Source organism: Motacilla alba, chromosome 2 (genome assembly GCF_015832195.1).
Source record: "Motacilla alba alba isolate MOTALB_02 chromosome 2, Motacilla_alba_V1.0_pri, whole genome shotgun sequence".
Lineage (NCBI taxonomy): Eukaryota > Metazoa > Chordata > Aves > Passeriformes > Motacillidae > Motacilla > Motacilla alba.
This window is the reverse complement of record NC_052017.1, coordinates 12,888,015-12,900,981: the sequence shown is the minus strand read 5'-3', so window position 1 is coordinate 12,900,981 and position 12,967 is coordinate 12,888,015. Positions and strand designations below refer to the sequence as shown.

General features: G+C 37.3%; 1 protein-coding gene across 4 annotated transcripts in view; it reads left to right on the top strand.

The window, feature by feature from the left end:
• CCNY (cyclin Y) overlaps positions 1–12,914 on the top strand; it is a 120,445-nt gene extending 107,531 nt beyond the window's left edge. For all 4 annotated transcript variants that reach the window (XM_038123019.1, XM_038123012.1, XM_038123026.1 and 1 more), the window contains 3 exons: positions 695–861; positions 4,158–4,320; positions 10,196–12,914. In XM_038123019.1, the coding sequence (XP_037978947.1) occupies positions 695–861; positions 4,158–4,320; positions 10,196–10,312 (447 nt within the window). In that variant the 3' untranslated portion in view covers positions 10,313–12,914. The remainder of the gene's footprint in view (positions 1–694; positions 862–4,157; positions 4,321–10,195) is intronic.
• Positions 12,915–12,967: the final 53 nt, after the last annotated feature.

Genomic DNA, 12,967 nt, shown 5'->3' with positions numbered 1-12,967 from the left:
GACAAATTGCCTTGTGTGATATAGAGGGTAAGGAGCTTGTTTACACAGGCTGTCTGGAAAGCAAAAGACAGTGTTTTGCACAGAAGCCCCAGGTAGTGCAGACACCAGGGAGATCCATGTGCCACCTTCTTACTGAGCGTTGTGCTTCTTCAGTCTCACCATAACAGATTTTGTACATTGAAGTCTTTTTAGAATGATCTGCGAAGTAAAAAGTCAAACTTCCATCTTCACTAGTGGGCTTGACACATAATTTGGAATTCTGTTCTTAAATAACAGTTTTCCTTCCTTAAGAAGGAAAATAAATTTTTTAACAATTAGTGATATTTTATGTTACAGTATTATAAGATAACGTTAAGATTTTCTTCAGCTTTAGGATGGCAGGCAGGGGGAAATCACAGCTAAAGAAGAAATGGTGTATTTAGGAGTCTGACCTCTTGAAATGGGTGTCTGACCTCTTGAAATGGGTAATGGGATCAGAAGGCAAAGGACAGCTAAAGTGGATTTATCACATCCAGTTTTGAGCCTGGAACTAACATCCCATGTATTTGAAACTACTACTTTTATAATAAAATAGTCTTGAAAGCATTTTTAACAGCATCCTGTTTTAGAATTTCTGGAATGGGAATAATTTTCTTTTTCATTTCTACTTAGTAGCAAAATAGATCAAGTCTTGATTTTTGATGTGTTTCCACAGGTATATCTTGAAAGACTCTTAACTTATGCAGAGATAGATATTTGTCCAGCAAACTGGAAGCGAATAGTACTGGGGGCAATTCTACTGGCATCTAAAGTGTGGGACGACCAGGCAGTGTGGAATGTGGATTACTGCCAGATCCTGAAGGATATCACGGTCGAAGACATGTGAGTGAAATTTGTTTATCTTTGTCAATGAATGCCAACATCTGTGTCTGTGAGGGTGAGGGGAAGTTCTTTCATAAATTGTATGAAATTTGTATATTTGTGTTGTACCTAAACACGGTGAATGCTGATAGATGGCATGAGGTTGGCTTGACAGCTGCTTACACAGAAGACATGAATTATTTTTGTTTTCTGGTTGAAGTGTATTTTACCACTGGATTTTCATGCACAATAATGAAAAAAAAATCTACAGAATGTTTAAATGTATGGTTTGATAAAATTCCCCACATCCAGTGAGCCTGCATGTATTCACTTCAGCATCATTTACTGTCATGCTAATTCTCCATGCAGAGAATGGACATGTAAGGCGGGAAAGGAAGTTATCTTAATGACCTTTAGATGATCACCCAGTTATTCATTACCATTATTTAAAATGGATGGTTTTGGGTTTTGATGTTTTTTCCCCCGGTATCCTGCTGAATTAGTTTTCAAGATGTTAAAAATCCAGACAGAATGAATTTCCAAAATAAAAGAGGGAGGTAGGATGGACAAGAACCAAAATCAGGCCCTTCACATTTCTATGTGCAGTATTATTCCACGCAGAATAATTTGCTAATGGTTTCTTAACTGACTGAGTGGAATCTAAGTGATTTTGCAATGTTACTTTTTCCTTTGATCATTTTCTCATGCTTTTTGAGTATTCAGTAGCAGTGGGGGTCTCCTTCCACTCACGTCTCCCCCAGGGCAAATCTGTGTGCTTTTAAGGTGTTCCTGAAGCTGGGACATGAGCTGAAGTGCTGCACAGCTTGAAGCAGAGTCACAGGTTTGACTGTGCCATATGACAGTATTAATCAGGAATGGTTATAAATGTGAGGCCTGAAATTGATAGTTCTCAGGGCTTTTCTTGAAGGCGTTGTGAAAGGAAACAAAAAAAGAAGTTATTGTTTCTGACAAACACATGTGATGGTGCTACTGTTAAAAGCTGCACTTAAGCTATATAGCACCAGTACTCACATGGCAGACCTGTGCTCACATCAGCCCTTTTCTGCACTGCACATTCCCTAAGCCAAACTGTGATGACTCCTTGTCCTGAAGGATTTTTAGCTTCTTACCCTTTCCTTGAAGGATTTTGGGGTTCTCACAAACTGGAAACCCAGAAGCCTCTGGGGTGCCTGAGTTCTCTGTATGTACTTGGTGATCTTTGTGGGCTTTGTGTTTAGGGCTCCATGTGAATCCCCCAGCAAAGATTCTGATGCTTATATTCCTGCTGTCCAAATTTCGTTTTCCTCCTATCTCCCATGGATTTTTGGTGGATTTTTTTTTCTTAGTTTTCAGTTAGCTGGGACAGTACAGTATGATGATTTTGAAGTCTCTGGCTCTAAGCAAAACAGGGCCTTTCATTGTATTAGTAAGGCAGAAGATCTAGGTCAAAATCTTCAATTTATGTGAATCATTCAGCATAAGTGTAACTTGCAAAACATCAAGCAGACTTTTCAAGGTTTTATAAGTCAGCATCAGTGCAGTGACCTGTGCCTAAAAGTGAGTGGAAAACTTAGGAATACTAAAGTGCAGTGGGTATCTGTAGTCTTGTATGTGGCATTACATTGAATTTCTGGAGTGGCCCAGGAAAGCACATGCTAAAGCAGTCTGAGGGAGGTGTGTGGGGTAAGAAGGGTGTGGTGGTTAGTTAAATTACATAAGTTCAGTGAGAAATACTTGTATGTTTTTGTCCTTTCTGATCTGTAGCTAATCTACTGGTCTGACTTTGAGATCTTGGGATTAGGGGATAATAAGAAACTGAGGCTGTGTATTTGAGATTTTTGAGGGTACTCTTCAAAGGGGGTATAGCCAATGTCTTCTGCCAGTAAAATAGGCTTTATATTATCAATTAACATAGAACTTTAGGCTTAGCTTGCAGAATGTACAAGCTAAGCCAAGGTACAACTTTGGCAGTGTAAAAGGACATGTAAAGGTAATATTTTGTTTCTATTTATAGACATTTTTTTACTTGGATTTTTAAGTTGGAATCTTCAACAATGTGAATTTAAGCCAAAGACTCCATATCCAGCTTTTAGTTAGTCTTTTAGTATTAATTAGTATTTATCATTATATAAACATAGAATTTTGGCACAGAGAGTGAGGATAAGGAAGGACAATGCTTATGATGTAAGAATTATATAAGGGTAAAGAGTGAGAAGGAGAAAAATAATTCACTGTTAAAAAACAACTGCACCAGTACTTTTTATCTTCAGATCCTTCCTCTTCTACTGCCAACTGCGCAACTTCTATTTCATATTCCTTGCACATTTGAGCAGCAGTCAAAATGCAACTTAAAGACAATATAATCATCAGTCAATGCCCACTGGTAGCACAGCAGTGCAGTCTCTGGGCTCTTCAGCAAACACTGATAGCTTTCACCACCCTTTTTTAAATTTTATTTCTCATATATTGAAATCATTGCTTTGAATAAATCATATATTCCTGCGTAAGTATTAAGTAGGATATCCGAACAATTTATGAAAATATCCAGCCTTTAATTTTGTTAGTTGGCTTATTTTTCAATGTACTTTTTAATGTATTGGTGTAGGTAATAATGTATTTGTACACCAAAGTTTTACAGGGTCGGAGCTCAAACAGGAGCTCTGTTGCTATAGGTATTTTGACAAACATGTTTCCTTTAGATGCTGCAAAACACGTGATCACCACTGTAAATTTTGGTTGCAGGTCTAAGGGAAAAATTGCTTTGTTCTGTTCATAAAGAGACTATGATGAAAAATTCAGGTTTCCCATGACTAATTCTAAATGATTGATTATGAAGAGCTGCAGGGAGTAAATATGTTCTTCAGTAATTTATGTGTTATAGTAATTTGCAGCGTTTATGAGAGGAGCCTGACAAATTTAGGGCAGGGGTGTGTGTGTGCTGTTGGGGCATAGCTGTGTGTGCAGACCCACCTAGTGGAGGTAAAGCAGAAACTACAAGAAATATTTTTCCCTGCTAGGTTTTCTTTCCAAAACTGTGTTAGCTAAACTGATAAAGGTGCCCTTTCACTAGCAAAACTTTGTGTCTGGATTTGATTGGCATTGCAGTAGCAGCTGCAAGGTGCAGCATCTCTCATATTCCTCACTGATGTGAGTACACTGATAGAACTTGGTAGAGAAGGTCAAAGCTTAGGCTGGGATAATTGCATATGGCAAGAATAAAAAACTGAATTTGGTTTATACCATTTGCAATTTAAAGTAAAATTACATTCAGAATGCACAGTCTGAAATATGTTTCCATGTTTATCTTCTTTCCACAGGAATGAGCTGGAACGCCAGTTTCTTGAGCTGTTACAGTTCAATATTAATGTTCCCTCCAGTGTTTATGCCAAGTATTATTTTGATTTGCGTTCCCTGGCAGAAGCGAATAACCTGAGTTTTCCCTTGGAGCCCCTCAGCAGGGACAGGGCATATAAACTTGAGGTAAGACTCTTTTTAGATTGCTCAGTGTTAAATGTATAGGGGGATTGGGAATTTCTGTGCTGTTTCTCCCTTCTCCCATCTCTTCCAAGGTACTCCCATGAGAGAATATCATAAGCCTGATTTTCATATTTATTTTTTTTTTTATGCTTTGGATATTCATGGCTATGGGAACAGCTTTTTGACCCAGTTTGCTTCAAACCTTACCTTGCTTTCCATTTCTTTTCAGTTGCAGTTGTCTATATTGGCCTTGTGAAAGTACCCACAAGTTTTATAATTATTGTATTCACAGTCTAGTGTTGTTTGTTCATTTGGTTTCTTACAACTGATTATCCACCTTAAATGACAGGATATTAACAAACGTTGCTGAAAATAGCTATTCCATGTTCTTCTTCTGCAAGTGCTCAGTTTCATGTGGATCCAAGTTTGTTATCTCCCATGATGTTTTTCTCAGTAAAGGGAGAACAGAAATGAGCACATGCCTTCAATGAATAAGTCATGAATGCTTATGAGATGTGGATATACAATATGCCAGAAGCACTGTTGGATGGTCTTGACCTGTGAAATGCTGGGCACTGTGAATACCACAGACACAGGAGGAATTTAAATTATCAGCTAATTGTGGGCCCTTTGCAAGACTGCAACATATTTTTCCTCATTTTTTTGGATATGTTTTTCAAATGTGGGCATTATTGCACTGGGTGTGCATTTTGTTACTAATTTTGAAAATTTTCATTAGATGCTGGCTGCTTTTAACAGTACACGTCTTTAATTACATAACATCTTTGCACTGGAGGTTGTTTGCCTGTGGGCTAGACTGAGCTTTGCATGTTCTGAAATTCCTAGTGCTCCTATAGAACAGGCAGGCAGTTCTATGCACGTTTTTGTGGGGGGAAATGGTGCGTGGGAAGGTTAATTGTCTTGTTTGTGACTCTAATGGGAGCTAAAAGTGGTGGAGAAAGAATCAAAGAAAATTTCACTTAAGTTTTATTTCCCATTCTTTTTAAATATTCTTCCTAAATTGCACAGGTAGCTCCAATAAGAATGTCATTCTCTGTATGGAGTGTGATCTAAATTGGCATCAGATTTTGTTTCTATTAAAGAGAATATTAAAAAAAAAATCATTTGGATTGTAATCTTACTTGAAAAGAGGTGTTTTACTGAGTTATGGGAGTCTTGATAGTAAGTGTTATTACATATATCAAAATTAAATTAATTGCTTTTTGATTTAGCCTACAGTTTCTTAAAACTGTCCATCTATATCACACTCAATGTATAACAGCATGTTACAAATGAATGCAACAATGATAGCTCCTAAAACCTTAGAAGAAATGAAAAATGGGAAATTATGGTAAATAGCCAGAGAATATCAGTAATTCTTCTGTACTAGCTAAAGAAAGGGAATATTTAAAAAGAACTAATGGAATATTTTTTTCAATAAATCTGTATTATTAAAAATTTCCCCATTGGGCATGCTTTGAGCTACCAGCAGAAGCTGGCTGTAAATAACCCTGCTAGCCAGGGGATGTCTTCAGGGTAGAGAAGGAGTGTCTGCTATGAACCAGCTTGGTCTGCCACCTCCTTGCCTCTCTGTTCTGTGGCCAGAAGGAAGGGAACTGCCTTGTTCCCTGGCAGTAAGTGGTTGTCATTAGTGTGCCCTTGAAACTACTTGACAGCATAATTTATAGCCCAGTTCTCTGAGCACAGTTAAGCATTTAGCTTGCCAAGAGTCATCAAAATGCATTTGCAGCACTTCTGTAGTCTCTCGTGTGCTGTTCAGACCAGAGTTCTCTGTTTTAAAACAGTTGCCTGCATTGTCAAGTGGAGTAGATGTAGTACCACACAGGCTGTGATATTTTTGATACTGAGAGAAGAGCTGCAGTCTGTGATGAAAGACAACAGCATCACAGCAAATGTAATCATGCAGTGGAAGGATTTGCCTTGTGTGATAAACTAAAAAGACCTTGCTCAGTCCTCAGATTAAAGCAACTTATGGCATTTAAGATCACAAAAGGTGTTGCATAGAGAAATAGCTATAATATAAGATATTTTTGCTATTTTTGCATTTTAAGTCTATTTTTTTCTATCTAAAGCAGAAGCATTAGATCTGACATGGCAGAATCTGCCAACATCTGCCTTGTGATTTCTGCAAACATCATGAAATTGACATACCCATGACGATGAAAAAACACCCTAAAAAGACCTAAAAGGATGAGGGTAGTATGAACTGGACCTCATCACAGGGAAATGCTGGATGAGATCCATCAGCTTAGAGGTGTTACGAGATATTGCAGTACTTGTTAAACATTACATCACTTTCTCAAGCATCTGCAGTGGATGTTTTCTCTTATTTAATGTTCTCAGAACTGACACTTAAAAAAGCAGCTTTGTCTTTTAAATAACAAAATGAAAGTTTTGGTTTTTTTTTTTTTTTTCCTTTTAATTATCCGGGGACTGAAGTGTCCTGGTTTTGTTATACCAGTCCACCTAGTAGCTAGAAACCATTTTTATGAACCCTCTTGGTTTTTTTTCTCCTGTTCCATGGAATCAGGCAGGTTGAAAATGGCAAATAAACTTTCATTAGATCATCCAGTCTGTCCACCTGCCAATGCTGTTTGTTCCAAACAGCCTATGTTATAGTGTGTTTTGTTCTTCCTTTTAATTATGTCAAATATCAGGGCTTCCTTTGCTTTTCCTGAGACCTGTTTTCTAATATGGGAGAATTTTTTTCTGCCAAGAAGGTTGTTGGGTGTCCAGCCTTAATCCACTATTTTGTCATTTCCTATTCTTGCACCTGGTTTTTCTCCTATGTACTAGCTAAATATGAGTCAGATTCTCCTCTTTGGGTTAAGTAGACAAAAAATGTGTGTCCTATTGCTGCCTGTGATCTTAGCACAGTGCTTGTTTCAGGGTTAGATTTTCTGAGAGCATTCGTTAGTGCACTCCCAGTTTAACTGATGTCGTCTGAGATCTTTCTTGTTAGGATGGTACTTGGGCACACAGTTCAAACCCTTTGAAATATGTGCTGTTTTCTTGACCCTAAAGAGATACAGTCCCATAGATCAAAAAGACAAAACCAGGAGGAAAATACGTAAGTTACAAGCAGAGAAGTGTCTTTATATTTCTTCAGCTTTCCATTGTCACGGTGACTTAATTGCAGTTCTGTGTGTTTGTATGTTCAGAACCCCAAAAGCTGGGAAGAACGGGAAGAGCAAAACAGAGCAAACTCACCTTTTTGGGTCTTAGGAGTAACCAGTTGTGCTTTTCTCATGCATTCTAAATTAAGGAGAACTACCTGCTGTTTGTCCCTGCGCAGTTTCCTCTGGTTTGTCAATTTTTGGAGGGTGTGCAGCATGCACAGTCTGTGCCTTTGTGCGTTCCTGAGACTGAGCCCATAACCAGCTGTGCTGCTTTCCTGCCCTGCACAAATGTGCATGCAGCCAAAATTCGTACTGCTGCTTCTACTATTACTGCTACTACTGCTGCTACTGCCATTCTCCAGCCTTCTTTCTCCTTACTTGTCCCCTCTTCCAGTGATAGAATCTCTAGAACTAGTCATGTAACTCAGCAGAGGAACTGACTTTAGTTCTGTATGCATGGGTATATGCATATATATATATATATATATATATATGTATATATGGTATATATATTCTTCCATTCTATAATGGAAGAATAGATATGTGTATGCATTCCAGCTGAATACATACATTACAGCCAAGTCCAAAAAAATTTCACATGATGAATTAGTGTTGCTGGCTTTTAAGAATGTTTTGATTTGAGATGAAAAATGGTCCCTTGCAACTGTCAAAAATTGGTTTCTTTTTCTAGCAATGAAAGCAACAGAATTATCAGATGATAGAAAGGTGATTATAGCTATTTTGATTTATTTTAACTGAAGGACAATAATAAATATTTACCATTTTCTGCTTTTCTTGTTTCCCCATATGTTATATTAAAGTTGACTGACTACCTTGCCAAGTATGCTCCAAATGTTGATTTTATAACTTACTTGCAGATGAAGAGGCATCTTTAGATACAGAGCTGCTTTAAATGGCAGTGTGTTTCTTACCCATATGATTCATCAGCACAGCCTAGAGATGCCAAATATTAAGTGCCACTTCCAAGCAACATTTCATTTTGTCTGACCATGTGCCAGAACAGAAATTTTCCTGTGTCACACAGGCAATTTTGAAGTGATTACCTTCTCTGACTGTTTGATGCCTAAGGTAATAGTCTGATTTGGCAGCTGAAAGAAGCTGAGCTCCACCTAAGTACACCCCTTTGTCATGCCATGCCTTGGCACATTATTTCATGGATAAACATTTTTAACCCATTGAATTTTAAATCTGACTGAATTGCATAAACTCTCTTAGTCCATAAAGTTCCTGGTTAAATTAAATAAGATTTTATTAAGCAGTTTTAAGTGAATGAAGTTATGGTCTAAGAAGCAATATGAACGCCTTTGTTATTTTATTCTGTTGTTCTCTTCATGTGCACCATGAAGGAAAACTATGTTCAAGAGTAGTCTTAGCAAAAATGCACAGTTTTCAACTAAAAAGTAGCAACTGTTCTCTTGGTGGTGGTAGGTTTTATGTTGTTCTGGGGTTTGGGTTTGTTTTGGCTTGTTTTGTTTTCTAATTTAATGATGTTTTGTGGCTGGCTTGACCAGAGCATTAGGTGAACATGCTCTCAGATGTATGAGTTGTGTGCTAATGCCATACCTGCCCCTGGTCTTTGCAGGACTATCCAAATTAAAGGACTTTTCACTGCTACAACTTGCTGTGCTATAGAAGTAAAGATCAAGAGAGAAAATGATGATCCATGGAGTCAGGGTGTTTGATTATTTGTAATGCCTTGTGTTATAATCAAACATTTCTACTGGGTTTGTTTGTATAGTACTCTTTATTAAACATCTTCTCTTAAGGCGCAACTTGAAAGCATTCCTGAGTAAATAAAAAAATGCTGCTTTAGTTTGTCGTATTTTTGAATTTGACCTTGACTACTCCTTGCAGTGAGCTTTCTCTGCAGCTCTGCAGTTTGATTGCCAGAGTTAACATCTCTACTGATGCCAACCACAGCCTGTCCAAGCCATATGAACTCTAATAGACAGGCTATTTTTGGGAACAGTAAATTCATGCATGTGAGGTCCATAATAAATACTATTTTTAAACTTGGCTAAGAACAGTAGAAGAAACATCAAACATTAGGTCCACTATAGCATAAAAGGAGTTGACACTTGAACAATGTTTGTCTCTCTCTTCAAAAGGTTTAAAAATGACTATGTATTTATAGCATGAATTAAATTATTCTGAATATGAGTTTCATTTCCCTGTGAAACTATATAAGATAGCTTGGTCACATAGAAATGATCATCTGCTTCTGAAAGGTGAGTTAACATCAGCTCAGGAGGCAAAGCAGGGTGAGTGTTCTGCAGGACCGTTTCTCAACAGAGAAATGTTGAAATACAAGATTTTTAGGAAATAAAAAAATTAAGAGCCACCTGATATTTAAATTCTCCAAATACACTTACAGTTTCTATAGTTGTTTTATGAAGTTTTCACCTATGAAGCATGATACACCCGTTACCTTGTAGAGATGGATAAGCATTGTCAGCTGCCTCCGTGAGGTTTGTGGTAGTTCACCTGCACAGACAAGGCTTGGGGTCCTGAGTCCTTCTGAAGCTGCCATGTGGGGCAATGCAAGCCTTCCTTCCAAGACTAATGAAATGAAAACTAGCATTTGACGAGAATGTCTTCATGTGTTTTGCTTAATGAAGTGACTTTTGTAATTTCACCTGTATGTAGAAATCTGCTTTTAGTCTACCTGGACAGCTGTGGGCAATGCCACTGAGGGTTTTTCATCCATTCTCTTGCAGGCCATTTCCCGCCTGTGTGAAGATAAATACAAGGACTTCAGGAAAGCTGCAAAGAAGCGGTCGGTCAGTGCTGACAATCTGACTGTGGTTAGATGGTCCCCTGCAATTATCTCCTAACAGAGGAGACTGGAATATTCCTACGGACGTACTGTTTCATCCATCCATTTTTTTCAGAGTGGGCTGGGGGCGGGGGGGTAAAGAAAAAAAGACTTTTGATTTTTTTATTTTTAAATCTGTCAAGCTGCCTTTACAGTGCCTCCCCATTGTGTAGCACACGAGTGAAATACCTAACAGAAGGAGAAATGCAGAAATCGGTGTTCGGGAGAGAAGATCGGCAACAATTATTTTCTCACTTCCACTAACAGCTTTACACTTTTATGAGGAAACAGCAAATCAGGTGCTTGGAAGAAGAAACAAAAAAATGAAGTAGAGGCAGAAAAATATTTAAGAACTCTGCCATTTTCTATTACATTGTACTCATGAAGGGAAATGGCAGCATGAAAAAAAACATGTAGTCAGATGACTGTGCACTAGAGGAATGACATTGGGAGAGTTCCATCTTAAAGGTTTCTCTTAATATCTTTTTTGTTGTTGTTGTTGTTTTTGCATTCCTCATTGCTGCTTCCCAGGATAAATTCTTCCCCTTGCACAGCAGGAAATACAAAGTCTGTATTTACAGTAGCACAAGCCCCTGAATAAATAGTGTTGGGTTTTTTCACTGCACTTTTCTCTGTAGCCTGTCTTATTAGCATTATTCTTAATTATTATGCATATGTTACATTTCTTGTATGCCTTTTATTGTATTTCAAAAGAGAGAACTTGACCATAGTGCTGAACCAAAAGTGTGTACAGGAATCAGAAGATCTTCGTAATTTCATGATGTGTTTTATTTATAGTATACTTGGGTGCGTGTGCCTTCCTGAGTTCTTGGAATCATTTATTTTTCTCTAATGTAAAGATACAGTTGTTAAAGTCTTGAGATGATGATGATAAGACTTGGGCCAAATCTCTGAAATTTGCAACAGATCTTGTGATTCTTTTTGCAGATTTTAGTAACATTAGAAGTTGAGCAGAATTCATCCATTTTGAAGGAGATTTTTTTTTTTATGGCTGGACAAGTTCATTCCTTCACCTCCAGGTCCATTGTTGCAAGCAATATTCTCAATTTTTATATGTTTACTTTAAATCAAAGTGAGTCTGTTTGTATAAAATAAAAAATAATAAAAAAAAAATTGTTCCAATGAGAAGGCCTGTAGAAGAGCAGAATGGAAATCTTAATAAGGTATCTGTCACAAGGAGATTTGATTTGGAAGCTAAAATACAAACCCTCATGTTTTTTCAGTGTAGGTGCTTATAGAAATTAAAAGTAACTGAACTGTGAATATAATTTCCAACTGGGATTATTAAACTCCTCTGTTGTTATTATTATTTCGCTCTTACTGTGGCTGTTGCCCCCTTGGCAATTGTAAGAACCTTTTATACAAAATAACTTGTCAGTATAAGCATATTTGCTTCATAACACCGCAGGGTGGTTTTTTCCCCCCCAGTTTTTGTTTTTTGCACAGTTTAGAAAGATACAGCTGAAAGCTCTCAGTTCCCTGAAATCTGTACTTGTGACTGTCACTGAAGGGAATGGCAGCAGATGTCCCTGATTTGTGCACTACTGTTGTAACCCACAAAGATTCCATGTTTGTTTTGTTAAGCCCTATGGGCTTGTAGCTACCTGGGGGCTCAGAGATGCAGACCTGACTCCCAGAGCGATGCTGATGTGGGGAGGCACCCACAGGATCGAAGCAGAGAAACCAAACAGCTTCCTGTTAGCTTTCTAATGTCATTTGTTTAGTTCGAGACATGAAGGCTTTGTCCATAAATTCTCCTGATGTTCTTTGGGCCTTTAAAATAATCTAATTCTCATCATTTCTTGTTGTGCCAATGCATCAGAACTGTGAGTATCCAAGTCCATTTTTCCCTTGAACATGGAATGTAAGGCAAGTGTTTATAACAAATTACAGCATTTGAAACCTCTTTACAGATAGTATCAAAAGGAACATTTTCAGAGCGTTTGAAATTCATAGTTTATAAGCATAAATTTAGGCTTTAAAATATGTAAAATATTTTGATTTATCAACACTTTGCTAAACTATTTTCCATTTAACTTGATATCAGGAATATTGGTTTTATCCATTTCTGGGTGATAGAGATATGAACTTTGGATTATGTAAAGATATCAATGCATCTACTATAATTTTTGTGAAGTTTATTAAACTACTTTAAAGATTGTATAGTCTATTTATTGTATGTATGTACATACAGTCTGATACTTTAAAAAGTGGATTCCGTAAAACCTGGCTCAGTCTTGTTTAGACTATTGAATATCGTTTTAGCCTTGTGCACTGGATTCTACCTCTGTATAGGAGAATTTTCCATATTCTTAATTAGTACTGATTCTGTGATTAACTTGGTTATGTTTCTTGCACTAAGAATTAAAAAAAAATCTGCTGTAAGTGTGGATTTTTTTCTTTAGTTTTACCATATGAATCCTCTACATTGAGATGGATGTTTCTTTCCCTCATGGTTATAGAATAATTCTTTGCTTTTTCTTCTGGTTTGTTCCAGGGTTGCCAAAAAATACAGTACCTGTCAGTAAATCTGAAAAGTGTCTTTTGTTTGCAAGGTATTCTATACCAGGTAATTAAAAATGAATTATTATTTAGGCTTATGTTGTGTTTAGTGTAGTTTTTTCAGCATTACTGTATGGCAAATACCATTGCA